General features: G+C 39.5%; 1 protein-coding gene across 1 annotated transcript in view; it reads right to left on the bottom strand.

The window, feature by feature from the left end:
* Window positions 1–24,868, bottom strand: part of MYL10 (myosin light chain 10) — a 38,940-nt gene extending 14,072 nt beyond the window's left edge. The window contains exons 1-4 of the mRNA XM_063291687.1: window positions 24,836–24,868; window positions 15,352–15,441; window positions 11,651–11,726; window positions 6,921–7,025 (exon numbers count right to left, since the gene is read on the bottom strand). Coding sequence (XP_063147757.1) covers window positions 6,921–7,025; window positions 11,651–11,726; window positions 15,352–15,441; window positions 24,836–24,838 — 274 coding nt within the window. The 5' untranslated portion in view covers window positions 24,839–24,868. The remainder of the gene's footprint in view (window positions 1–6,920; window positions 7,026–11,650; window positions 11,727–15,351; window positions 15,442–24,835) is intronic.
* Between the last annotated feature and the right edge of the window lie 1,677 nt (window positions 24,869–26,545).

Below are 26,545 nucleotides of genomic sequence, written 5' to 3'. Positions count from 1 at the left end.
GTTGGAGTTACCCTATCTGGCAGCAAAAACCTGGATAATCATTAGGGGACAACAAAGAGAGCTATAAAGTCAACTTTTTGCTGCCCTCTAGAGATTGTCTGATTTTTGCAACTGAGATATGAGAGCCATAATTATTATTTAAATGACCACCCATCCGAAACACTGCCGAATCAACTGTTCTCAATCACTTCCCCATCAATTCTCCTGGTGATTCACTAAAAAGTTGCCATGTGCTTTAGGGGTAAGTATGTTTATGATAAGTAAAATTGCAGAGGCCTATAACATGATCCATGACTATAACCTCAGGGTTCCATATTATATGCACTAATTCAGAGATATATAAGTTCCACATAATAGAACATAATTGCACATGGGCTCCACACAATTCTAAAAGATAGAGAATAAGTGGATACACATACCTTGTGCAAGATGTGGGAAATATGCAAGTGCTTATACATTCGATTTTGTGAATCCTGCCACTGCTCTCACTTGAAATGGAATGGCATTATTATTATTATTATTATTCCCCTTTATAGTAATTATAAAACTAGAGAAAGCCATTAATACTAACAATGAAGATCAAAGTAGTCAAAGGTAACAGGAATTGTTGTAGCTCTTTATATGAGATAGAGTGGTAGGCAGATACAAATACATAGCCTGACTCATATTTTAAACAGATGCTTATTTTATTTTATTTTTTTAATATTTATTCTGCTTTATACTATAATCTTATCCTTCTGCTTTTGGTGGAGTCAGTCCAGAAAGGCAGTTTATCAATATTTATAAATAAATACATACAATCCGAAAAACTGAATCTGAAAAGAATAGATGATGCAGGATTTATAGGATATGGTTTGAAAACTTGGGGAGCTGCTGCTACACAATACAAAATATTGTGCTTCCAGAGTCATGGAAAACACTAACTTTATGGGGAAGCCCCTGTTTTCTATGCCGAAGAGCCCTTGAACACGATCATGGAGATGCAGGCCTACGAACACTGGGGTATTATGTGTAGAGCAGTGTTTCCCAACCTTGGCAACTTTAAGACATGTGGACTTCAACTCCCAGAATTTCCCAGCCAGTATTCTGGGAGTTGAAGTCCACATGTCTTAAAGTTGCCAAGGTTGGGAAACACTAGCGTAGTGTCTGACATTTCACAGGTTGTTAAATATATACAAATCAGGGTAAATTCAATTTGGTTTATTTTCTGCTTTGTGGGCAGTTTTCTGCTCTAGCAAAATTATGTCTAGATTTTTAATGTAGTATCTAGACATTTGCTGTTCAGCAGGCAGGTGTGAGATTTATATATTTTTGTAAATGGGTGAGATAGCCACAGCGCTGTTTTTCTTTTCTTTTTGCAGCAAAGTGTTCCTGGTTCTCCTTTGCAGGGCTTCCTGGAATGACAGTGGGATCATGTGCTCTGATTAAAGGAGGAATTTTTGAATTTGATGTAAAAAAGAAAGCAAAAACCAAGTTCCTAGTTGCTCCAGACATTTAAAGAAATAGGGGATATATTTTGGGGGAATAAAAAACACTAGCAGGGGATTAAGACTACCAAATTCTCTCCCAGTAAGATTGGTAGATAAATTCTTTGCATTCCTGCCTTCTGCTGTTATTGAAATGCAGACCAAATTGTTGATAATCTGTAATCAGTGCATTACATTTTACCTGTATATAATAACCAAACTAACAGCCATCTTTCTAGTTTTAAATCACTGGAAAATCAATGACTAGCTCAGTGATTAGAATATAAGAAATGGGGTGAAGGGGTTGCAGGCATACCCTTGTTTTCATTTTTGAAATGCTGGAGATTACGTATTTATTTATATTTATAAATCATCTTCTGATCCTAACAAGAACTCTGAAAAAATAACATAAAAAGCAATACATTAAATATTGGCAGAATAAAACCAGAATAAGAAAGAATACAGCTAGGGTGTTCTGAACTTCAGGGTGGGAAGTCATTAAAGCTGGGTAAAAATTTTACTGCCTGCTTGAAAATAAGGGAAAGTAAGTCCATTTCCCTCTATTTATGTCAACAGGATAGACACAACATTCTGAAATGTTGCCTCTCCCTGATCAAAGGAAAATATTTGCTAGTCGAGCCCTTACAAAGGATTTGTTGAGCAAAATAAACTCCTCTTTTGCCCAGTTCTTAAACTGGCCTGAAGCTACAGATTTTTAGAACACAATTATGCAACAATGAAGCTGTGAAGGAAGCCACAATGGCAGGTTTGCAGTCCTTTTTCTTCAAAACCCAACACCGTGTTATAATTTGGACAATTTCCCTATTCAGAAAAATTAGCTGTGCTAGAAATCAATTAAACCCATCAAAGGTTGGTCAAGGGAGGAGTGGAGGCGTAGGCTGGGTTTCTGGGAATTTTGAACGGGGAGATACATATTCTGACGCCAGATGAGCAGTTAACCCAAAATAAAGGAAAACGAAAAAGCATTTTGTGTTAATGCCAACCACATGGCTCGTCTCTCTACAAAGGGTTGGAAGAAATGCAATTTGTATACCACACAGAGATGCCTCACTTCATCAAAGAAACCACTTTATGCACCAGCTAATCAATAGAGAATGCTTGCTGCAAAGTTCCACTTCAAAGCGTGCAGTCCAGGAGGATGACAAAGTACACAAAGCTTATTCTTGTCTTCTCTTGTCTCTGTTTTTTTCCACCAGAGAGGATGGGAAAACTCTCCAGTGCTGGAGACTTTCAAAAATCTTTTAGGGATATAAGCTCAGTAGTGAGAGAGACAACTGGGTGCTTGTATGGGAGTTGATCCATATAAGGGTTGGCCAAAACCATTTTGCCCTTGACAAGGCAAGCTGGCATCAGAAGCTGGCAACTGATACTATCCATTGCAACAGAAAGGTTCTAGGCAGAGAAGAACAACCTGCAGCTCCTTGACTTAATTCAATAAATCCTCTGCAAGTTCAGATTTTGGTACTAGTGTCTGACCACTTTTAGCAGCTTGCTGCTTGGGAGAGAAAGAAGAGATGCGAGAGAGAAAGAGAATGGCTGCCCCACATACTTTTAGCAATGTCTCCACTCATTTCTGGTTTCAGCCCCTACTGCCCTGCAGCTACCAACAGATTACTTCTGAAGGCAAGTGGTCCTTGACAGAGAAAGAACCTTCTCACTTCCAGCTTAGAGGATGCAGGAATTCATATATCCATCTTCCAACACCCTGCCAAAGCTGGTTCACCACTCCTCCTGCCATTTACTCGCTGCCCATTCACAGAAATGCTCCAATGCATCAAGCTATCTAGCTGTCTCTTCACTCAGCCAGAAAGGCCATGCTCTCTAGGGTCTGGAACATGTTGGGAGAGAAGGCATCTAGGCAAGGAAGGCAGCCAGACCAGGTTGGAGTAGCAGGAAGTAAACAGCCCCAGCCCTAAAGCCAGGGCCACAACTAAGGTGGGGGGGGGGGGGAAGAGGGGCATGTGCCCTGGGCGCCGTGCTGGGGGGGTGCCAAAATGAATGCAGGGGGTGCCAAAATGGGTGTGGAATCCATGTTTGCCCCCGGTGACACAGACCCTAGTTTTGGGCCTGCCTAAAGCAACATCTCAGGAAGATTGAAGCCGGAAGGAGAAATCCACTGCCACGCCAGCAGACATCACTGCTTCTCTCTGCCTAACCCTTGGTCTGGCCTTTGATCCAACCCTTATGATGGGCAAAGGAGGGCAGGGGAAGTCTATCTAGCCCTCCACTCTCAGGAGACATACACTGACCTAAATCTTATTGGACTACCTTTAAATTAATAATGTCAGTGCTGATTTATCGTATTTAGTCCATCCCTCACCCCACCCCCAAATCTACTGGGGAGTTCTTGTTCTTGTCAACAATCTACAGAATCAACAATAAACATATCTGGAATGCTAGACTAACAGGCTATAAATTAGCATGCTACAAGATAATCTGAATTAGGAGAGACTGCTTGAACATTTGTCTTGGTGAATATTTCATTTTGATATGAAGTAATTCCTTAGGGATACAGTACTGGGTATGTGGAGATGTGTCTGAGCTAAACAGAAATGCTTTGAGTATTTCCTCACATTATGGCCTTTGCAGAGAAAAAACAATTTTCACCCTACTCCTTTCCAACAAACTACTCTGAAATAACTTCTATTGAGTTCAATCATCATAGATAGAGGATTGCAGCCTAAATTTCCCATATCAGCCAATAGATTTAAATTTAGTTGATAAAGGAAATTTTTCTTCACTAAATATCTGGACTCTCCACGCTATTTACCCAAAATGAAAACAACTATATATTTAAGGTAATTCCTCTACCACTACCCTGCCAAGGAAGAATAAACAGAAAAAAATTCATAAACACTGTCAAAAGTCTGTACAATGCCCAGTTCCCCTCCTTTGCCAACCTGGGCTGTTTAACTCTGACTGAAACCAATCTTGGAGATTCCTTCCCCCACTCAAATATGTGTATGTATGTGTCACACTCATATAGGTATGTGTTCTCATGTATCTATGTATATTTACCTGCCAGAAATCACATTCAAAGATCAGGGCAAATATGAAAAGATCAATATCTATTAGTTGAATGATCAACTACTGATTAAAATTAATTGCCTGTAAACCAAGATGCCACATTTATAAAAATGGTTTCCACTTTGAAATATACCAACTATTTTCTCTCACAAGAACACACACATTTCCCTCCTTACTTCTGGAAGAACCATCCACAAACTGAAAAATAAGGTTGTTAATGGGAAAAGTTAGCTTCATGGGGAAAAGAAGAAGCAAGAATGAAGGAAGAAAAGTGGATGGACATGAGGCAAGGGGAGCAGGTAACTGAATGGGGACAGACAGGAAAGAGACAGTTCCTGTTTAGGAGTTGCAAAAAGGGTTGAATTTACCAGGCAAGCATTCCCTTCCAGGCCAACCGAATTTTCAAATTAATTTTCAAAGGTTTCCACACTGTCTGCATACATTTGCACCTCTTATTCATTCCTTTGTTTTCACCAGCTCCTTTTCTTCTTCTCAGCCAATGTAAAGCAGGCCCCTCCACAACTCACAGTTTATGGTGCAGTGCCCTCATCTTGTTGCTAAGTAAATATGATCACTATAAAATTATTCCTTTTTTTCCCCACTCTGATCAAAGAGTTGCTCCATTGGGACTGGGCCAGTCATTAGGTGGAATACAGCAGCTGCTTGGGTAGGAGGACAGGCAAGATGAGGAAGTGGGTTGAGCAAAGCCCTGCTGTCCTTCCTACCCACAGCCTGAAGGAAGTGCTCCATTGTACCCAACTGCTGTTCTCCTGGGCAGGTGTCCCAGCAGGCTATCTTGATGAAGTCCTCCAAGCAATATATTGTTAGGAGGTGGTGGCATTACCTACATGGTGGGCCATCATAATGCCCTCATACTCTGCTGTTCTGAAGAAGCCCTCGGAGTATTGTTTATAGACAAGCCAGCCAGCCATTGGGGGGGATGAAAAGGGAAGCGATAAGCAGGAGTGTGGTAGCTCTTCTTCCTATCAAAGGGATCAAATCTTTGCTCTCCCTTTTCCATGTGATACAGCCACAAGGTCTGAGTTTTTACTCACACACACAATAAAAAAAAATTCCCTTCTCACCCCTATGGGTGGTATGTGTCTTCCCCATCCTCGGGTCCTCTACCAGAGGCCTGGGAGTTTGAGGGTTCTGCACAGTATCTTAGCTGTTCCTAGCACTGCACTCTTCTGGACAGAAAGCTCTGATGTTGTTCCTGGGATCTGTTGGAGCCACTCTCCCAGCTTGGGGGTCACAGCCCCAAGTGACCCTACCACCACTGGAACCACTTTGGCCTTTACTTTCCACATCCTCTCTAGTTCCTCCTTCAGGCCCTGGTACTTCTCCAGCTTCTCATACACCTCTTTCCTGATGTCGCTGTCACTTGGCCCTGCTACATCTATCACCACCACTGTCTTCTGGTCCTTGTCTATTACAGGAGACAAGAGATGAGACAAGAGAACCTGGAACTGATGGAATTATATACACACACACACAGTATATATATTTCAAAAGTGTGTAAAGCCATTTTAAAATCAAGCTCTGAAAACTTTTAACTAAGAACAGTGGACTATTATAAGGTTGAGCAGTATTTGCAGGGGGGCAGGTGTTACTGCAGGATGGTGGGTGGTGCAGTGTCACGGTTGAAATCCCACCCCTGTTGCAAATGTGGTGATGACACACACATCTACAACAATGGTGTGGAGTTGATTGGAGCTGAGTGGCTATAACAGATTTGAATGAATGAATGAATGAATGAATGAATTGCAACACTGCACCTATCTTGCAGATTTTGATACCCATATTTGGTATTATATTATTATAAAGTAAAATAATAACAGCAATATCAATAATAATAATAATAATAATAATAATCCCCAAAACAGGAAGTAGTGACTTACTGAACCTTATCAAGAGAAAACACCTGGAGGAAATCTACAAAGAAAATCTTAGGATTTACATTGGAATATATGGAGAAAGCCTTTCCGTCAAATGATATGGTCCCACACCATAATATTCCCATCTTGAGTTATGCTCCTTGTGGACATAATTTGTAGTTTTTTCCCCCTCATTCAGAGTCATCCAGCAAAGAACAATGGTTAAAATAATCCATTAAAATAATCTGAAAAAGAAAATCAGGTGGGTCAAGGAAGTTGGCAGTGACCAAGAGAATCATCCATATTGGTGCTACAAGATTTGATGAGCACACACTATTTTAGAAGTGGCTTTCATTTTGGAAGTGGACTAACTCAAAGCTTTGACCCTAGGCTATAGCCCAAGTTAGCCCATGACTTTGCTGTGGGAAAGATATTATACCCTAGAACAAACATACAACAAAAAGACAGCTGGAGGAGGGGGATAGATTCATATTCCACATGTGCCATTTCTGGCCTGATTACTCCTTACCTTTCAGTTTCTCACCAAACATAGTAAGGAAGACAGTGAAGTTGATGGCACCAGGAGCTTCCTTGATCATCGCTTCCAACTCTTCCATTTTAACATTCATACGGCCTGTGAATTTATTTATTTATTTATTATTTATTTATTATTCACATTTCTATCACCACCCATCTCCCCCTAAAAGGGGGACTCTGGGCGGTTTACAATAAAATTCACCTTAAAACCTGACATCATAAAATCACCAATATTAAAATAATATAAATATAAATATAAAATCCAAGTGGGAGATTTCCATCCCATCGGGAGAACTCTACATCACCAGCTACCCCCAGGAAGAGCTCTTTCCCTTCCCATCCCAGGTGAGGTGGCAAAACCAGGTCTTCAAGCCCCTCCGGAAGGTCGGGAGCGAAGGGGCCTGCCTCACTTCGGGGGGTAGAATGTTCCACAGGGCAGGCGCCACTGCAGAGAAGGCCCGCCTCCTGGACCCCACCAGATTAAATTCTCTTACAGACGGGGTCCGCAACATGCCCTCTCTGCATGATCGGGTGGGGCGGGTCGATGTTATAGGGATGAGACGGTCCCTCAGGTAGCCCAGCCCCATGCCATGTAGGGCTTTAAAGGTGATAACCAACACCTTGAATTGGACCCAGAAGCAAAGTGGAACTCAATGCAGCTCACACAGTAGAAGTGTTACGTGTGCTGATCTTGGAGCACTCATCACTGTTCGCGCAGCCGCATTTCGGACCAACTGAAGCTTCCAGATACTCTTCAAGGGTAGCCCCATGTAGAGCACATTGCAATAGTCTATATGGGAGATGACCAGGGCATGAGTGACTGTCCGGAGGGCATCTCGATCCAGGAAAGGGTGTAACTGGCGCACAACCTGAAGTTGTGCAAAGGCCCTCCTAGCCACGACTGCCACCTGCTTTTCGAGCAGGAGTCGTGAGTCCAGGAGGACCCCCAAGTTACGCACCAGGTCTGGATGGGGCAGTGCAACCCCATCCAGAACTAAAGATGACAACTTCCCGGATACCGAGGAGCCAGCAATCCACAGCCACTCCATCTTACCAGGGTTCAGCTGAAGCCTGTTGCTCCCCATCCAGGCCCCCACAGCCCCCAGGCACTGAGAAAGGGCACTGACCGCATCACTTACTTCACCCGGGATGGAGATATATATCTGAGTATCATCAACATACTGATGGTACCTCATCCCGTGGTGACTGATGATCTCACCCAGCGGTGAGAATTAATAGCATTATTCTGGTTATACACTATGAAAGTCAAGGAAATATCAAATGCAATAATGAGTAAACTCACTCTGTTCCAGGAGAACAGAAGAAGATTGCTCAAATATTACCAATATTACCAAGCCAAATGAGGCAGCTTTTTGAAATACTGTGTTTTGGCCACAGAAAACTGATGCCCCTTCAGTCTTCCCCAACCCTGTGCCTCCAGATGTAATGCGACTGTAACTCCAGATTTATTCAGAAAATCTGGGAATGGCACTCCCACTGTATTTACAGTGTATTTAGTTACACCACCTATACCTGAAGCCTTACTATTTTTCATCATGTGAACAGTGTTTATAACTTCTTGTTCAGCAGTTTTTACCTAAACCCTAGTAATTATCCCTTTCAATTGCATTCATACAAATTTCCAAAAAATCTCTAAAATACTTCTTCTAGTATTTCCATACTTCAGTGTCATCCCAAATAAACTCATTGCTTTTATTTTTAATTCCATTCACTTTGTTGGAGGCTCCTTGTTTAGCCTTTCACCCACTTCCGAAACAAGTTTTTATTTCCATCAAAATACCTCTGCATTTTCTCTCCCTCTTTTATTCTGAACACTTCCTTGCTCTCTTTGGCTACATTTTTTTGCATCTATCTTTTAATATACGCATTATAGAATTTTTCTCTCATCCTCATTTTTTGCAGCAATCATTTGCAGCCATCACTTTTTCTCAGTCACCATCATTCCATCAAGCATCATTTTTCATACTTCCAAGAGCTTCTGGTGGGGAAGAATGGTGGTTGATGCTCTCTGAAAGCTCAGAGAGCCGCCGCAGCTGAGAACACTGGCTGGGAGGCAGTTTCTGGTTGGCATTTATCTCCCTGGATCAAAGGGAGATCAAGAGATAGATCATGCGACTTCTAGATGGCAGTTCCTTCTGATTAAATTGCAGAAAGGAAACGTTTTTGCAGCTAGATTGGGAGTTCAGCTGCCAGATGCCCTGGATTTTCATCTACGCTCCTAAGTGCAGCAGAGCCAATAAGGACATTACAACCTTATTTTCCCCATCTCTTAATCACTTTAGGAAGTAATTAATTACAGATGAAGAGAGATTTCTTTTTGCAGCAAAGATAAGATTCTTTTGAGATTACAGAAGGAAGGAAGGAAGGAAGGAAGGAAGGAAGGAAGGAAGGAAGGAAGGAAGGAAGGGACTTTGATTTAAAGACTTAAGAATTATTCTCAAGAAGCTTAATTAAGAGAAGATCAAAGAAAATTTTAAACGGTTAATTTTTCTATTTTTATTTTTCCTATTTTTATTTTTGACGAAAGTGCTTGGATATAATTCTCCACTAAGCCAGTTAAAGAGAATAGAATGGTTGGTGAAGATGATGGAACTTGCAGGGATGACTAAATTAACTTCTTTGATTAGAGAAAAAACAATATCTACATTTATGGCTGACTGGAAACCCTTTATAGACTTTTTGCATGAAACAGAAAAAAATGCATTTATGATTTGTGATTTTGATAATTAGAAAAAAAAACCAGGATAATAGAAAAAAGTGAGGGTTTTCTTGTAATTATAAAGTAAGAGTTAATCTTGTAAATGTACTTATATTTTATGTAAAGGAAATTGGAAGCTTCTTATTTCCATTTCTTTTCATTCTCCCTTTCTGCACTTTTTTTTTCTTTTTTCTTTCTTTCTTTGCTTCTTTTACTCTTTATTAGTTTGTGTTCATTTTTACATTCTTTATAAAACTTAAATTTATTTTTTAAAAAAACATCATTTTTCATATTCCTATTAGCATAATTCTGCACATTTCTGTGGCGTTATGCGACCATTCTCTTCATTCTTTCCCATCTCATATTTCCTGATGTCTACTTTCATTCATTGTGTTAGAAGAATATGTTCTAGAACTTTTTAAAAAAAGATTTGTACTTTCTCCTCCTGCAGTTATTTTACTTTCACCCTGGTTTTTTTCACTTCTTTACTTTTCTTCATTGTTCATTTTTCCCCCAGATCTGCTTTTGACACTCCCAAATAAAGGTCTGTTCACATTCTCGTCAGCCTTGTATCCTTCACTAATTCTCTCAATCTTCATGTCGTAAATTATCAGATCAGTTACACTCTTTGATTCACTCCTTTGCAATGCCATCTATGGCTATGAATAGATTTATAGTTCAGCCACACGGCTGAACCCCAACAGACCTTTTCTAAGCAGAAGCTTACCAAACAATCACTATTCTCATTCATTCTTAGGTCTCTGAATGACCCAGTCACTTTCTCTGTATTCTCTCATCTTATCCACCCACCTCCATTCATTCATGTCAGCTTACAGAATAATTATTTTTCCTGCAGTCCATCAGAATTCTGCAGAGTTTTCCCGCAAACTCCACCATAGTTCTTTCATTATCACCATTCACTGTGGAGCATAACATACAACTATCACTAAGCCATGGATTTCTACTTTCATATGCACCTACAACAATCTAGAAGATATTGATTCATACTTTCCGATATATATTGAGCTCTTTTGATCTTAATTAAATCTCCACCTTCACTTCCCTGAATGTATTTATCAACTCTACTCTACAAAATCAGACTGCCTTCATTCAGATCTATTGAACTGTCTCCTAACCTTTCTCTCAGTTTAACAGATACACAACATATATATTTTTAAAATATGATTTCATTAAATTCATACTCTACATGTATTCCTGTTACATTCCAAGCCAATCTTCTACATGCCATGATCTTCAATAGATGAATGATGGATATTGACTTCAACCACCCACCATGTTTTTGACTAATCAAGACGTTCACAGATGCTTTTTAATAAGATAGAGAAGCTGTTATGAGATACTATGGGAAGCAGGTGGAGTTCAGTGGGTATGAGAAGAGGTAGCACAGTCCAGTTGAGGAGGCCACGGGAAGCAAACATTTCCAACAGACTTTGCCTTAATTGGTTTGCTATATGCCTGCCTGAGAACTTACTTCTCAGGGAAGGGGAATGTATGTGTTGGTAACCTATATAAATCTCCTAATGTCATCGCTGTTCTATATTTTGATATTTCAATTTGACTTGAGTATATAATTGCACTGAAGTTATAAGCTAACTACATAAACTGATTCCTCTTGGCAAACCAGCTGGCAACTCTTGGCTATCAGCTGTAGCCATACTTATGCTATGTGCAGCATTCCCTGCTAATGACAAGGACAGTGTCAGTCACTTTTAGCACGTTTTGGCCAGTATGGCACAAGCACAACTAAAGTCCAGTTTTACCCCAACCATGTGTATGTTATTCTAGGCAAATAGGATCTCTAACCTAGAGGCGACTGTATCTTGCTGGCCAACATAAGGTTGCCCGTATGCCAGCTAAGAAATATCTGCAGCGTGCTGGCACACACTCAGGTTAACCCCTCCTCACGAGAAAATACTTTTTAAAATAATAAGAGACTATCAGCATAAGATACATTTTTTCTGGGCGTCTGTGTCTATCTTTACCCAGTGCAGCAAAGGTGTCTCTCAGATCAGCCTTGTCAATGAAGCCATCTCGGTTCTGATCCATGATAGTGAATGCCTATTGAGGAACAAAACGTTAATGAACATTTGGAATCCTTCAAAGAACCACTTTCCGAATAGTATGCCAGGAGACCCTGCATGCTCTTCAATCCTTTGTATCGGAAGATAGGAACCTCTGTAAAGCACCCCAGTCCTTACAACTGGTGTAACAAACTCTGGCTCCCTGGATAGTTCTTTCACACTGATGGTTGCTGCTCCACCTCTTTTATGAGGTCCTGCAAGTATAGGCAGTCTGGTAGGAGTTCAGCCTGAGAAGACCTGCAGAGGGGCCTCTCATAGCTTGCTTGAGGTCAAGTCAAGACACTGTGGCGACACTTGCATCAGTGACCTCAAATGTTTGGCAGACAGATCGCTCCAGAATAGTTCTATTTCTTGCAACCTAGCCTTCTGTTTATACTCTCCCTTCCAGAGTATATGATAAACAAGTAGAGACGCCTTTGCTTAATTTTCACTTTTTAAAATGAATGTCCTGAGCTGTTAAATAATTGTTAAATTGTCTAGCCAGATTAAATAGGATGATGATGATGATGATGATATTAAGAATTTCCACCATCCTAAGCAGGAATGATTTTTAATCCTTTTCAATTATCTCAGCACAATCTTAAGCAAATCCACTTGATGCTTCCCAGGTGTGTTGGACTACAGTTCATATTATCCCCAGCTAGCATGGCCATTATCCACATTGGCTGGAAATGCTGGGAACTGCAGTCCATCACATATGAATGGCAGACTTCAAACTCAATCAAACCCCTTTGATTTAGCAAATAAAGCTTTAATTGCTGCTGTTTTAAAATTGCAAGTGATCTGTAAACCATCTGCTCTGCTTCATAAATAAGATGTACTTGCAGTACCAAATTGTTTTTTTTTTCCAGTCTACTGGATATTAAGTTTATTACTCCAGAGCTAGGTTTGATTTGAAGGGCCCTGGTGTCTGCTGATTATTTCATTGTATTTTAAAAATTTTATTAGTAAATTTATTTTATTAAATATATTTCATTATATTTATTATTAAATTTAAAATATTTCTAGACTACCTTTTTATAGAACAACTCCAAGGCATACAATAAAATTAAAGCTGTACATACTAAAATATAGTAATCAGAGATCATAAAACCAGGTAAACGTTAATCAAACTTTAATCAAACTTACAAAAGCCAACATTTAAGATATCTAACCTACAGCCCTGGGATTCCCACTTTGCCTGTCATCCAAGAAATAACCAAGTCTGACCTGGGACATCTGCATGGAAAGAGTCAAGAGGGTGGCAGTGACCCTGCACACCAAGCCCTGATCACACATGCACGGCCACCATTTTGACCTTCCACAAACACCCTTGGGTCTGTCCCAACTTTGCTTCTAAGATCAGCCAAAGTCACTTGGTTGGAGAAGCTATGATAACAGAATAAAATCTCCAGGGGTGTGTGAAAAAGTCAAGATGGTGGCTGTGATGATGCAAATGGAGCACCAACCATTTTTACGTGTTACCAATAAAGTGAATATTTGTAGCTCAGGGTTGAACTGGAGTCCATGGTGCTCTCTGAGCCTTGTTGTTTTCTTGCAGATGTTTCACTGCCAGACTAGGCAACATCTTCAGTGCGAAGAGGGAGTGGGCCTTGCTCTCTGTTTATATACAGTGGCTTGCCCTGCTTGTGTTGGTGGGGGTGTTGTTCTCTCCTTGGGTAGAGGAAATGTAGAGGAAATGATGACAAGTTAGAAACACAAGTCGACTGGAAAGCTACCCACACTAACCAAGTTCTCCATTACCAAAGCAACAACTCAACCTCCCACAAGAGGAGCTGTGTAAGAACATTATTCAGACGAGCACTTACACACTGCAGCAACCCAGAACACCAGAAAAAGGAAACAGATCATCTGTACAGCACCTTCCAGCAAAATGGAGACCTGCTCAACTTCATCAAAAAGTGCCTCACCACCCAACCCACTACAACCCAACCAACAGAAGCTATGAAAAGGATAACACTGCCATATATCAGAAACATCTCAGAAACCACCAGCAGACTGTTACAATCCCATGGCATCACTGTAGCACATAAACCAACTAAAACTCTTCAAAACATCCTAAGTAACCCAAAAGACCCAGTAGCCCAAGAAGAAAAAGAACAGGAGTTATCTACAACATACAGTGTAAGGACTGTAGCAGCCACTATGTAGGCCAGACAGGCAGAAGACTAGCAGAGTGCATCCAGGAACACCAACTGGCAGTCAGAAGACACAATGAGAACTCCTTAATCTCACAACACATGGACAGACTCAACCATAGTTTCAACTGGGAAACGGTGAGCATCCTAAACCAAGCCAAATCCTAAAATGCCAGAGAATTCCTGGAAGCCTGGCACTCAGACAAAGCAGCCATCAACAGACACATAGAGGTAAACAACATTTACATACCATTCAAAAGGGCCAATAGAAAAGCCAAAAGACCAGAACACCTCCTTGCCAGCAATCAACACCCAAATATGCAAAAATCAACACTAGGATTAACACCAGATGAGCAATCAAACAGCACAATACACCCTAATCAAGGAACTATTAACTCAGGCAATCAACCAAGCAGCAAACAACAGCCCAATCAAGGACCTCCCAAGGAGAGAACAACACCCCTACCAACACAAGCAGGGCAAGCCACGGTATATAAACTGAGAGCAAGGCCCACTCCCTCTTCACCCTGAAGATGTTGCCTAGTCTGGCAATGAAATGTCTGCAAGAAAACAGCAAGGCTCAGAGAGCACCAAGGACTCCATATTTTTATGCGTGATGGGCTACCTCTTTTTCATGTGCGAGTGATGCCATGATGATATACAAAAAGGGGTGGAGCTTACAGAAGACGGCTCAATGTTTTCCAGCAGGAGGGGATATCAAAATTCAACTTGGTTGTACCGACTGTGTGATCCAAGCTCCGTCTTTTTGTACAAGCAAAGAAGTCACAAGCACATACAAAGGCAAGGCTTCCACTGTGTGGTTATGGACACTGCCTTGACTTTTCTGACCCCCCCCCCCCCCGTGATGCTGCTGCCCATCCCCAGATGTCCTGCCTCCCAGGTAAATGATATTACAGGCAGTCCTCGGCTTACGACAGCAATTGGGAGCAGAATCGCAGTTGCTAAGCAACGTGATCATAAAGTGTGACATCACATGACCATGTCACAGCAATGGCAATTCTGGCAGTCCCAGTTGCCATCATTAAGTGAGGACCACACCAATTGTTAAGTGATTGTGACTTCTGACTCCCGGCCAGCTTGACTTTGCTTGTGGGAAGCCAGCAAGGAATGTTGGAAATCATGATCACATGACCCCGGGGATGCTGCGACAGCCGGAACTACGAGGATCTGTCATAAGTACCATTCATTCAATGCCATCATAGCTTTGAACAGTTGCTGAACAAGTGGATGTTAAACAAGGACTGCCTGTAAGCCCTTCTCCCCACCATTCACAAGTCAAAGATGGAAATGATCTACATTAGATGCCAGCTCTGCCTCCAATCTCTTTTGTCCTCCATAATAAAATTTCCACCTCACAGGACCAGCTAAGAAGTGAAAAGCTCCACATTAATTTATCTTCCCAATCATAAAGTTAAAAATCTTGAAGCAGCAAATGGAATGTACCTCCTTAAATTCCTGAATCTGGCTTTGTTCGAACATGGAGATGACATTGGAGCTGCTTCCTTCTTTTCTCTCCCTTGCCATTTTGGGAGCCTACAAATTAAAAACAAGAAGAATCATATTACAGGAGTCATTTGCAATCAGGCAGATACTATCCTGAAGGTCCTGAGGAGTTCTTAATGCTTGCCAAAGTCCTGTAATGGACAGAAGAAATCACCATGAGGAACAAGAGGAAGAGCCACTATCAAGACAATGGTCAGATAAAAGGAATCTGAGTCTGGGGCAGAAATGTAACCTGAGAAAGCATCTCAGATAAGACCCCTTCTAGTTCTCACAAAGATAAAGAGAGGGAGGGGGAAGGAGCATTCAGACTTGCAAGCTTCCGTTACTGTAATGTTATAATAAAATTATTAGCAGTCATGACTTTGGTTTCCTAGTCTGGTCCATTTTGAAGGCCTGCAAGGTCCCTGGTTCACTCGTTTGGTTTTGTTTCAACCAGGGTTGTCCCAGGGGGGTCAAAACAGTCAAGAAGGCAGCCACAATCATGCAATGAAAGCTCTTCCCTTTTTTACATCCAACATGCCATATAGGAGGGGTTAAAAAAGCAAACAGCCAGTTTGGTCTAGTGGTTAAAGTGCTGGGCTAGAAACCAGGAGCCTATGAGTTCTAATCCCACCTTAGGCATGAAAGCCGGCTGGGTGACCTTGGGCCAGTCCCTCTCTCTTAGCCCAACTCACCTCACAGGGTTGTTTTTGTGGGGTAAATAGGAGGAGGAAGGAGTATTAGGTATGTTCACTGCCTTGATTTATTTATAAAAATAATAAAGGTGGGATAATAAAGAAAGAAAGAAAGAAAGAAAATGACCAACGTATAGTAACCAGTACTATGATCAAGCATAATGAAGCTCAAAAGCACATCCAAAAAAATCCAACTCCTCATAGTAGTTATTATCAGTGGTAAAGCATATTGCTTAATTACTTGATTTAACTATTACGATTACTAACAATTAATCTGTTGTTAGTAGATTTTATAAGTTCTAATTTATTTATACCTTTTATTATAAAGTGGTTACCTGTTTGATATTCCATTATGCCATTAGAGTTAGAGATGCCTAGCTTTTTAATGTGTCTACTTTGCATTCCTGTATATTCTAATTTAATTGATATCTCTTTATTTCTGTTCGCATGATTAGTTTCTAAGTGCAACATAATTAATGTATTATTGTTGTTGTTATTGTTATTACTACTAGTAACATACTAGTAGTAGTGGAATGATTTCAGAAACTCCTCAATGTGGAGAGCATAATTATATAGTTTAGTCATTAGATGGCAGTAGACAAGGGATGATTATTAATGTCTTTTCAGTTTCTCATTTTCCAAGGTTGAATTTGTTCTGCCTGATTTCTGCAGCAGTTTATAATGTTCTGAAGGGTGCATGAAAGTCAACATGTGCATTTTCCCCAATACACATAATTTTCTATGCAATTTTATCAGTATGTATGTTAGCAAGAAATTTTCTCTGCTTTAATACATTTTAAACATTATTTTATTAATGTATACATGATGCCACTTTTGATCTGAGAACTGCCTCACAAGTCTTAGAGATAATTACAGAAAGATAACTACAGTTTGGGATGCATATTTGTGAAATGCAAATTGATGTGGGTTGGAATGGCTGAGGCCAAGAATTTCCCACACTTGTGGGTGGAATCAGCCCTAGAATTCTTTCCTCCTTTTCAGAATTATATCTGTCTCTAAGAGTTCTTTTAATTTCTACTCACCAAAATAATAAATCACCATGCAAAGATAAAGCCAGAGGCTGACCCACGTTGTATGATCTTGGCCAAAGGTTTTGTTTTCTTTTCTTTTAAAGCTTAGGCTAGGTTTTCCTTGCAAGAATTCTTTACATTTTTCCAGGCTGGCAAGGTCAGGGAGTCAGGGAAAAAAAAAGAGGAGCACCCATAAGCACTAAGTGTAAATCAGTGCTGCCATTCAGAGCAGTGGAAGGTCAGAGTTAGTTCAGCAGTCAGAAACGCTGAAGAACCCTCCTCTCCTTGGAAAGCAAAGTGGGATGAAGGGACGTGCCTAACTGCCTCTCGCTGGGGCTCAGTTAGACAAGATGCTACAGATCCACACAGGTCACCATGGCTGACTTCTTTCAAAACTCTTCAGCTGAATGCTCAATTTAGCCATTTTCTGGACTCAGACAATACACTGTATCATAAACTCACCAAATGGGCTGAGTGAGGCTAACACTACCCAGATTTAGCACTGTATGAATGCATTTGCTAGCTCTTTAGCAGACCCGAATGCATTTGCTAGCTTTTTAGCAGATGTGAACACAATCCAGGTGTTATAATTTATAGAGGAGATCCATTCTCAAGGACTATCTTGGCCATCTCCATTTTTAAAATAAAGATCCATATGAAAGGAGAAAAGCAACACTGAGAAATGGATCATAGCCTCCCCACCACATGAGGTGTATTGAAACCACAACTGTGCTTGTGGTCTTCCTTCAGCTTTCTTTTGCTTTGCAGACCTGCAAAAGTCATAAACGCAAGGACTGGTCACAAAGTTATTTTTTCATCACTGTTGTAACGGCAAATGGTCGTTGTAGAAAGCTGTCACTAAATGAGGACTACCTGTAGTCAATGGAGTCAACTGACTTAACTTGATTACCAGAATTTTTTTAAAAAAAAAATCCAAACAGATGGCAGAAAAAATAATAATAATGGTGTTTTAATTATTCTTTGTTGATTTAAAAAAAAAAAAGGTAAGAGCAGCAGGCTGCTCTTGGCCAGTAACTGCCAATTCCTGGCCAAAATCAAACCAGCTGGGATAACTGTTTTTTTTGCCAGTAAGCAAAAAACCCAACCAACCAGAATGGCTATTTTTGTCAGCAAGCAAAGAACAAGATGTGCCTTGCAGCCTCTGAGCATATACAGTAATATCAATACCCAGGCTCCACCCTGCTATAAAGAGCTTTCATAGTGATGCTATTCCTTGTCCTGCTGTGTTGCAGACCCCAGAAGTTTGGAAAGGATCGGAACAACCTTGGCTCATGATCTTTCTTCTCCCCATCTTTTTATTATTACCTTTATAAACACAAAGGGAATTTGTTCACTGCAAGGAAGGGCAAGACAGAATTACAGATGGAAACTACTGAATATATTTGCCACGGAAATAGTTACAAGTACCCACCTTTTTCAAGTTAAGTCGAACCCTTATTTTAGAAAATGTTTTGGTTTCAGCTATAATGGTGTACGTCTTCTTCAATGACTAGCAAGGGAATTTCACCAGCATGTCAGAAACATTTCTTATATCAGGCATGACAGATTCTCTTGAAAGTCTGAAACTTGGAAGAGAATCTGAGATTTGAACGTGAATCTTACAGGAACTCTTCCCGGCATAGAAACTCTTTTAAATCTAATTCAAGAGGTCCTGAAGATGATCCATGGGTGACATTACACAGAGCTAAAATTTTAATTATAATATTTCTAAATTTTATTGGTGCAATTTAAAAAAAAATATGACATATACTAGCATCAATTCCCAACTAGTCAGTCTGAAGTTTCTGAAGAAATGGGGAAAAATAACTAATCTTTCATAATGAATTGGGGCTGTGGGTTTACTGTCCCTTTTTTCTGATACATATAAATTGATGCAACATAAGATATTGATTCAGTTCCTGTTATTAGCTGCCAGGTTTGTTATTACATAACATTGGAAAAGTAAAACACATATTTCATTGGACTTCGGTATTTAAAAGTGTGGAAAGTGCTTTAAATGAAAAATTGGAACAAGACGTTGCTTTTAAAAACCTACCATTTAAGGATAAATTTTGGTCATATTAAAAATATTTTTTCTAATATATTATTTATGTTTAAATGTAATTTTGGGCAGAAATATTGAATACGGATGTTTAAAATGTTTGTATTTCTCAAGATTTCATGTGTATTTACAAACATACGTTTGTACATTTCTAAGTTTTCTTTTTTCTGATGGATTTTTTCTTCTACAGTCTTTTTTTCTCTCTCTTTTTGTTATGCAAAAATAGTTTTTTAAAAGATCCTTAATTTCAGTTGGGAAAAAAAGGAAGATTTCATTTCAATCTAATTCAAGAAGTCCCACACAATGCAAAGTTGATTCCAAATGAGGCTGATGATGGTTTTTAAAAAGATAATTAAAAGATGATATTTTAGATAGTCCATGGGTTAAGAACTCCCATAGCTGGCTGGGGAATTCTGGGAGTTGAAGTCCACACATCTTCAACCTGCCATGGTTGAGAAACACTGGACTAGAGTAACATCTTAGGATTTGATCCAGTGGGGCTCTTTCTCGGCTGCAACATTTTCCCTAAAGACATCATTCCACCATTTTATCCTGAAAACTGAGCTGAAAAGCATTCCTTTTCAATTTGGGGCTCTCCAGAGGCTTGTAAAAACTACAACTCTCAGCAGCTCCAGAGTCAAGATTCTGGGAGGCAATTGGTGGCTTGCAAGCTCTCTGTGCCTGCTTAGAGGAATGCCATTACTGTACCTAGAAATTTCCCTCCCACGGGATTCCTTTTGAATCCAATATGCTGCTGTGGTTTGATCTCTTCCTTTTATGGACAGCATTCCATACCTCTGATCATTTTAAAAAAAATTCTTTTTCCCAGTTCTGCTATAATTAGATGATAAATCTAATCTGAGTGTCTCAGTTTATGATGTCACAACAGATTCCAGTGAAGTGACGGATGGGTGTTCAAGACTGGAAAAAGGTTTTGCTTTGGGATTTCTGCAGCATTTTTCAGGCATCAGAGCACTGAGGGTGAGGTGGAGGGCTTTGGATGTACTGTATGAAAGAAAAAAAAACAGTTCTGCTGGAAAGCGGGGAACTGTTCACCAGGATGAAAGTTCTAGAATGAAATTTTCAATAGAATGAAAGTTCATTTCTGCAGGAATTGTCAGAAAATAGAAGCAAGGATCCATAAGGTCAGCCCTACTGGATCTGTCAAGGTTTGCTATCCAGAAGAAGGTTATAAAGACAAAAATAAAAAGTACTTAAAGTAGACTACCTCTGAACATGGTGAGTCCATTAAGTTACACATCTAAAGTAGTTTTTGTTTTGTTTTGCTTTGCTTTTAATCTGCTCAGCTGTGTCTGATTCTCAGAGACTGCCTGGACAAGTCCCCACAGTTTTCTTGGCAAGGTTTTTCAGGAGTGGTTTGCCATTGCCTCCTTCCTAGGGCTGAGAAATAATGACTGGCCCAAGGTCATCCAGCTGGCTTTGTGCCCAAGACTGGACTAGTACTCTTGGTTTCCCAGCTTCTAGCCTGGTGCCTTAACCCCTACATCAAGCTGGCTCTGCACATCTAGAAATCAACTTTCCTCCATAGATTTGCTGTGCCAAACTTTTCACATGAAAATGAAAAGAGTTTTCAGCATGGAAAATTCACAAATATAGCAATAACTGCGCTGTGTGGGAATGCCGGGCTTCATTAGGGAACGCCTAATTCACTTTAAGATTGAAAAGAAGCAGCACAGGTATACATCCTGGTTTCTTCCAGAACTTTTCCAGAAGGAAAGAAGGATATTCTTGGTCCAGGGTAGGCCTGTATTGTGCCATTCAGGCTGATATACAATATCATAAAATATCTCTGTGGTCTGCAATGATTTTCCCATGCTCTTTTCTGTATTATGAACAACCACCGCTTGTAATTACGGCTGTATTATTTCTGACAGCAGTGCTTTGTCTCCAGTAAACTTTGAAAATAGCATTTCAGAAGAGCTGAACCATTATGATGCTATTGAGATCGAACCTCCATAATTTTAATACATTCTATTAAGACATCATAAAAGGGTAAGGGATGGGGGCAGAGCTTCTCTGCAGAGTTCATTTAGTATAATTGCATGTTTTCTTATGTGTAGACAATCTTGGTTGCTTTCATTAAGGATATTGCTCTCATTATTTGAGGTTGGGTCTGGTTGCCCCCCCCCCCATCACTTCCAGTAGTTTAAATTCCCTCTAATGCTTCCCCGAGGTATTTCAGATGATGATCATCATCATCATTAATCTAGGCAGTCATAATATACACATACATACCTATATACATACCCATTACATTATTTCTTTTTAAGGTAAGCATGTTATGTAGAGTGCAGGAAAAGAGTAAGAAACAAGGCGAGGAAATTAAAGGCATGAGATTAAAAAAAGGAAAAGAAACATAGCTAAAACAACTTTACACCACCTTCATGCACTATACTTCTCCATATTATCTTTCATTTCCTTTGTGAATTCGTGTTCTTTACTATTCACTCCTCTTACATTCCAATGCACAGTCTTCCACATGGTATAGTCCTTACCAGATTGGCCCCAAGATATTGACCTCCACTCTCCATCATGGCTTTGATCAATTCAGGCTTTCACAGTAAAATAGAGAAAGTGTATTTGTGCCATATAGAGCCTTCTCTACTAACAGCAAGGACAGGGCCAATTAATTTGGGCATAGCTTAGCCAACATGCCACAAGTGCAGCCAAAACCCAGTTTTACTGCTCATGCTGTTCTGTACAAGCTAGCATTTCTCATGTAGACAAAACCTTGCAAGCCAGCATACTGTTGTCTACATACCACCAACTTGGAGGTGAGGGTTGTCAGTAAGAACCACTAAACCACTGACAAGTCTAATTTTTTTGCTATACCACCTTTCTATTAACTAAGGGTGTTACGGGGGAATGACAACAACTCAAGATAGGAATTCAACTGTACATTTGAAGCCTCAGCTCTTTTTTATAAGTGTTACAACACATAGTTGCATCTGCTGTCTTGACTTTTTTGACTTGTCCTCTCCATCTATTGATGCCCCTGCTATTAATTAAAACAATAAAAGTGGTTCAGAAGGCAAAGGAACAAAGATGGAGTTTAATTTAAAATTGGAAACATGTAAGAAAATAAAACATGAAAAAAAATCCAATTTATAAGCAATAATAGGAATGATTAAAGCAGGTTTCCCCAGAGTGGTCAGTATTGACCCCCAGGGGTTGATGAGACTATCCAAGGGATCTATTATTATTATTATTATTATTATTATTATTATTATTACATGCACAACAACATGTAATCATAGCTGCCAGTTCTTTAGCTGGTGTTAGCCTTCATTTGCACTGAGTTCTTCCCAAGAACCTGGGATGTCGTAATGTATTGGCATAGTATATGTGCGGATCCAAGCAGTGTGGCCTTTTGTAATTGACAGATGGAAATTTTGTCGATGTGCAGATTTTCTAAGTGCCATCCAAGGTTTTTTGGTAGTATTATTATTATTATTATTTGTATTATTATTCATTATAGTAGTATTTATTAAATTATTTTCATATAATAAATGTTTAGGGGGTCGATGAACAATCTGAAACTTCATGAAGAGGTTGATGAGCTGAAGAGTTTGAAGACCCCTGGTTTAAAGCAACGGCCACTCATAAATTGTTTAGAGTGCCAGATCACATATGCAACACATTTTTTTTTGAAAAACTTCTATAGGTTACTGAGGTTTTAGGGGTTACTCTGCCTGGCTAGTAATGCAGAATTCCAGATTCATATCCCACTCAATCAAGAAGCTTCCTCGGAAACCTTGTACCAACTGCTCTTTTTCCTTAACCATTCTTACAGGAATGCTTTTTTGAGCTAGTTGGAAGAAAAGTGGAATAGAAATTAATAGCAAGGATAGCACAAGAGGAAATGGGATTGTACAGCCTTGATGCCAGTAGTTAACAGATCTGGTTTCTCTTGATTTCCACCCATCTGACATCCGTGATGATGCGATAAGAAACAGAGCTGCTGATGCCAATCTCCCAGGCTTGGCAGGTTCATACTCTTATCACCGAAATGCAAAACCAAGACAGCAGTTATCAGGCGCAAGTAAATAATGTTTGCCTGTAGCTAATCAGAACAAAGACCATGTTTTCTAACACACCGTTTGGTATTGGGAACTGTAATTGCAGGACAGGATCTGCCATTATACAAAGTAAGGTGGAAGGAAACAGACCTGCATATCATGCGAAGAACACTACTTTTCAGTTTTTAATTGTAACTGTCAGATATAGGATTTGGTTTGTGGGATTCTCTACATCAGAGGTTGGGTGATTTTGGGTATTGTAATGGTGGGGAGACTATCTTTGTTCCTCCAAGCCCAAATCAGAAAAAAAATATCTTGGACTAGCCCTGGGTTCTTGCCACCTCTGTACAACCAGTTGGGTCATACCCAACCAATAAAATGTGGTCAGCAATCAGATGGATTCACAGATTTGTGCCAATGATTTCATCTCTATGATTTTATGAGTATAAGTCTGACCAATCTGGAGGTATGTTCAGTAGGGCACTATTAATCCTAGTTCTCATAGTCATCAGGCGGGCATCTTCATCACCTTCCTTAAAATCCTCCTCAGAGCTTACTTTTTTCCACTTGGACTGGCTCATCTTCTTTTAACCTCCTTCCCCAGAAGAGCCAGATAGTGAGAGGCAGACTAGACTAGTAATGTAACACACTAAATTATGGCCATCTGAATTCTGGATGGAGGTCAAGTAGGCTGGTCTATGATGGGACCAAATAATGGGAAATATAGAGTACAAGCCACAGAATTTTTTTCCCGGGTTAACTACAAAAGAACCGTGAAGCATGTTCCAAATTGCTGGAAAGTCTGATCAGATTCCATGTGTTAGATTCTAAGATGGTGTCACAAGGATAGTATTCTGTTGGAAAGGGTCCTCTATTTAAAGGGCTACAGTCTTTCCAAGGAGAATAGGATGAACAACCTTAGGCCCCAGGATTATATATAATTGTTTGAGTGTGACCCTAGGGCACTTCCAAAAGTTGCCACTGAATTGTAGCATTAAAGATAACTGTGTCAGAAAGGGAAAAGGTATTAAATACATGGGGAATAACCAGAAGAATTATATCTCATTAATTTAACTTAAATTTAGTTTTTATCTTGGGTCCCTCCCACTCTTTGTCTGGATCCTATCAATGTGGCATGCTACTCAAAGGCACATTCTTGAACATTCTTGCACTGAGATGAGATAGGTGGCATTTTTATTTCAATTAAAATAAGCATTACCAAATACTATCTTTACAACTACAGCTAAGCCTAAGATATTTAGGATTATCGCAATGCATTCAATATTAATAAAGCAAATTCTTCACTCTCTTTAATTCAAAAGCAATGCCTAGAGCTTGTCAATCATTCCAGTGTCTATGCATGCTTTGGCTACTGCAGTGAAAAGTGGGAGATTTACTTCACAACAAGGGACCAAGTAGAATCCTGCCTATGTAAGTTGAAGAGCTGGAGATTTTTAACACTACCTGGAAGCTGAAAAGTCAAGAAAGTAGCCTGAAATACCCCTATACGATTCAATATCGGCCATATGTCCATAAGGGAGGGAGGGAGGAAGGAAATTGCTTGTGAAAAAAAAAGAGATAATGCAAAAGGGAAGGGGAAGGAAACAAGGATCTTACCATAATGAATGTCTTCTCTTTCTCTGAGAACTTGACCACCAACCCACCAAACGTCTATTGTCTTTTTATATATAGCATCATTCAGGAGTATGCCCACTCCAAGTTTAGACAATAGATGTAAGACTGGAGCAGGGCTGCAACTGGATCTCAGTGCCATTCCAAACATATCCTGCTTGTTGGGAGTTTTGTTTTCCTCGAATTAACCCAGCATGTAAGTAGGACAGGAAAGCTGAGACCACAGGGAGAGTGTGAGGCTGAAAATCTTTTCCAGGTGCACCAATCCTCCTAGGGCTTTTTAACCACCCAGATTTCCCAGAACAGAAAGATGGAGAAATTAATCACAGGACACTAAGTCAAACACGATAATTTTAAATCATGAATATATGCATTCTGGCCAGTAGATTGGATTTAGGATGAATTAATCATATTTTATTGCTATTAAATTAACGAGACAAAAAATTAAATTTTGTGCCTTCAAGTCAGTCTTGACTCCTGGGGACTACCTGGACAAGTCCCTGCAGTGTTCTTGGCAACATTTTTGTTTTTTTTAATGCAATATTTATTAAAGCATTTCCAAATATACATAAAAACTGAAAAGACTGAAACAAAGAAGCCTACAAAGGAAAAGAAACAGAACTAAAAAGGTGTGAAAAAATACAAAACAAACTACTGCAAGGTGACTTCCAACTTTCTGTAACAAAGATATACATAAATCAATATCAATCTCTTACTCCAATTCATATTATAATAAGCATTATTTCTATAAAGCATTTAAGTTCTCATTATTACATTCCCTTCTAAAACAAATTTACCCTCCCAATTAAAGAAAAACTTATAAAACCCGTCAAACATAATCTGGAACCTAACATAGTAACAAACATTACACTTCTTCACTATAATTTGCTCCTATCTGTCAACTAAACTAACATTAACCAAAAATATAAGAATTTTCAAAACAGCATAACCATTTATCCAAACCCTTAAAAAACCATCCTGATAACAATACCTAAACAATAACCTAAGCATTTACCAAAAATGTAGGAATTTTCAAAACAGCATAACCATTTATCCAAACCTTTAAGAAACCGTCCTGATAAACCCATTTAGAAAATTATCCCACTTCAAAGTAAACCAAGGTATTTGCATGTCTCAGTATTATGTACAGAGCTTTCTTCTCATCAATTTCAAATTCTACAACCTGCTTTAAAAAGCCCAAATATTTGTCCAAAATCTTCCAGCCTCTAGAATTTAATTCTTTCTTGATCATGGTGTGGTGGCAACACAATCTTCCTATCTTAAACTTTTGGCAACTCAATTTTCCTTTGACTATTGTAAGTCATCAATTCTCATCTTTTTCTTTGGAGAAACCACTTTACTATTAAGGTAGTTTTCAGCCTTATCAATTTCTCTCAATTCTTCTGACAATTTGGACTCCACAAATTCTGAGAAATGCTGCAGGATTTGAATAACAGCATTGTAGAGATCTTTAAATATCAAATTAATTTCCTCCATATTTCTTAACAGTAAGATAGATTATGGCGCCCTCTAGTGCCTCAGGAAGGTAAAGTCATTAACGCTGTAACTGAACACTCTCTCCAGACTTTTTATCTCCGCAGTGGCCAATCAGGAAAATAAAAAGTAATAACAAGCAGCATTCCCACAGGAAAGTGAAAGCAAATAGAACTCCAATCTGCAGATTCAATGAAGAAG

Source organism: Candoia aspera, chromosome 1 (genome assembly GCF_035149785.1).
Source record: "Candoia aspera isolate rCanAsp1 chromosome 1, rCanAsp1.hap2, whole genome shotgun sequence".
Taxonomy (NCBI): Eukaryota; Metazoa; Chordata; class Lepidosauria; order Squamata; family Boidae; genus Candoia; species Candoia aspera.
The sequence above is the reverse complement of the archived record's forward strand: the minus strand, read 5'-3'. Positions and strand labels throughout refer to the sequence as shown.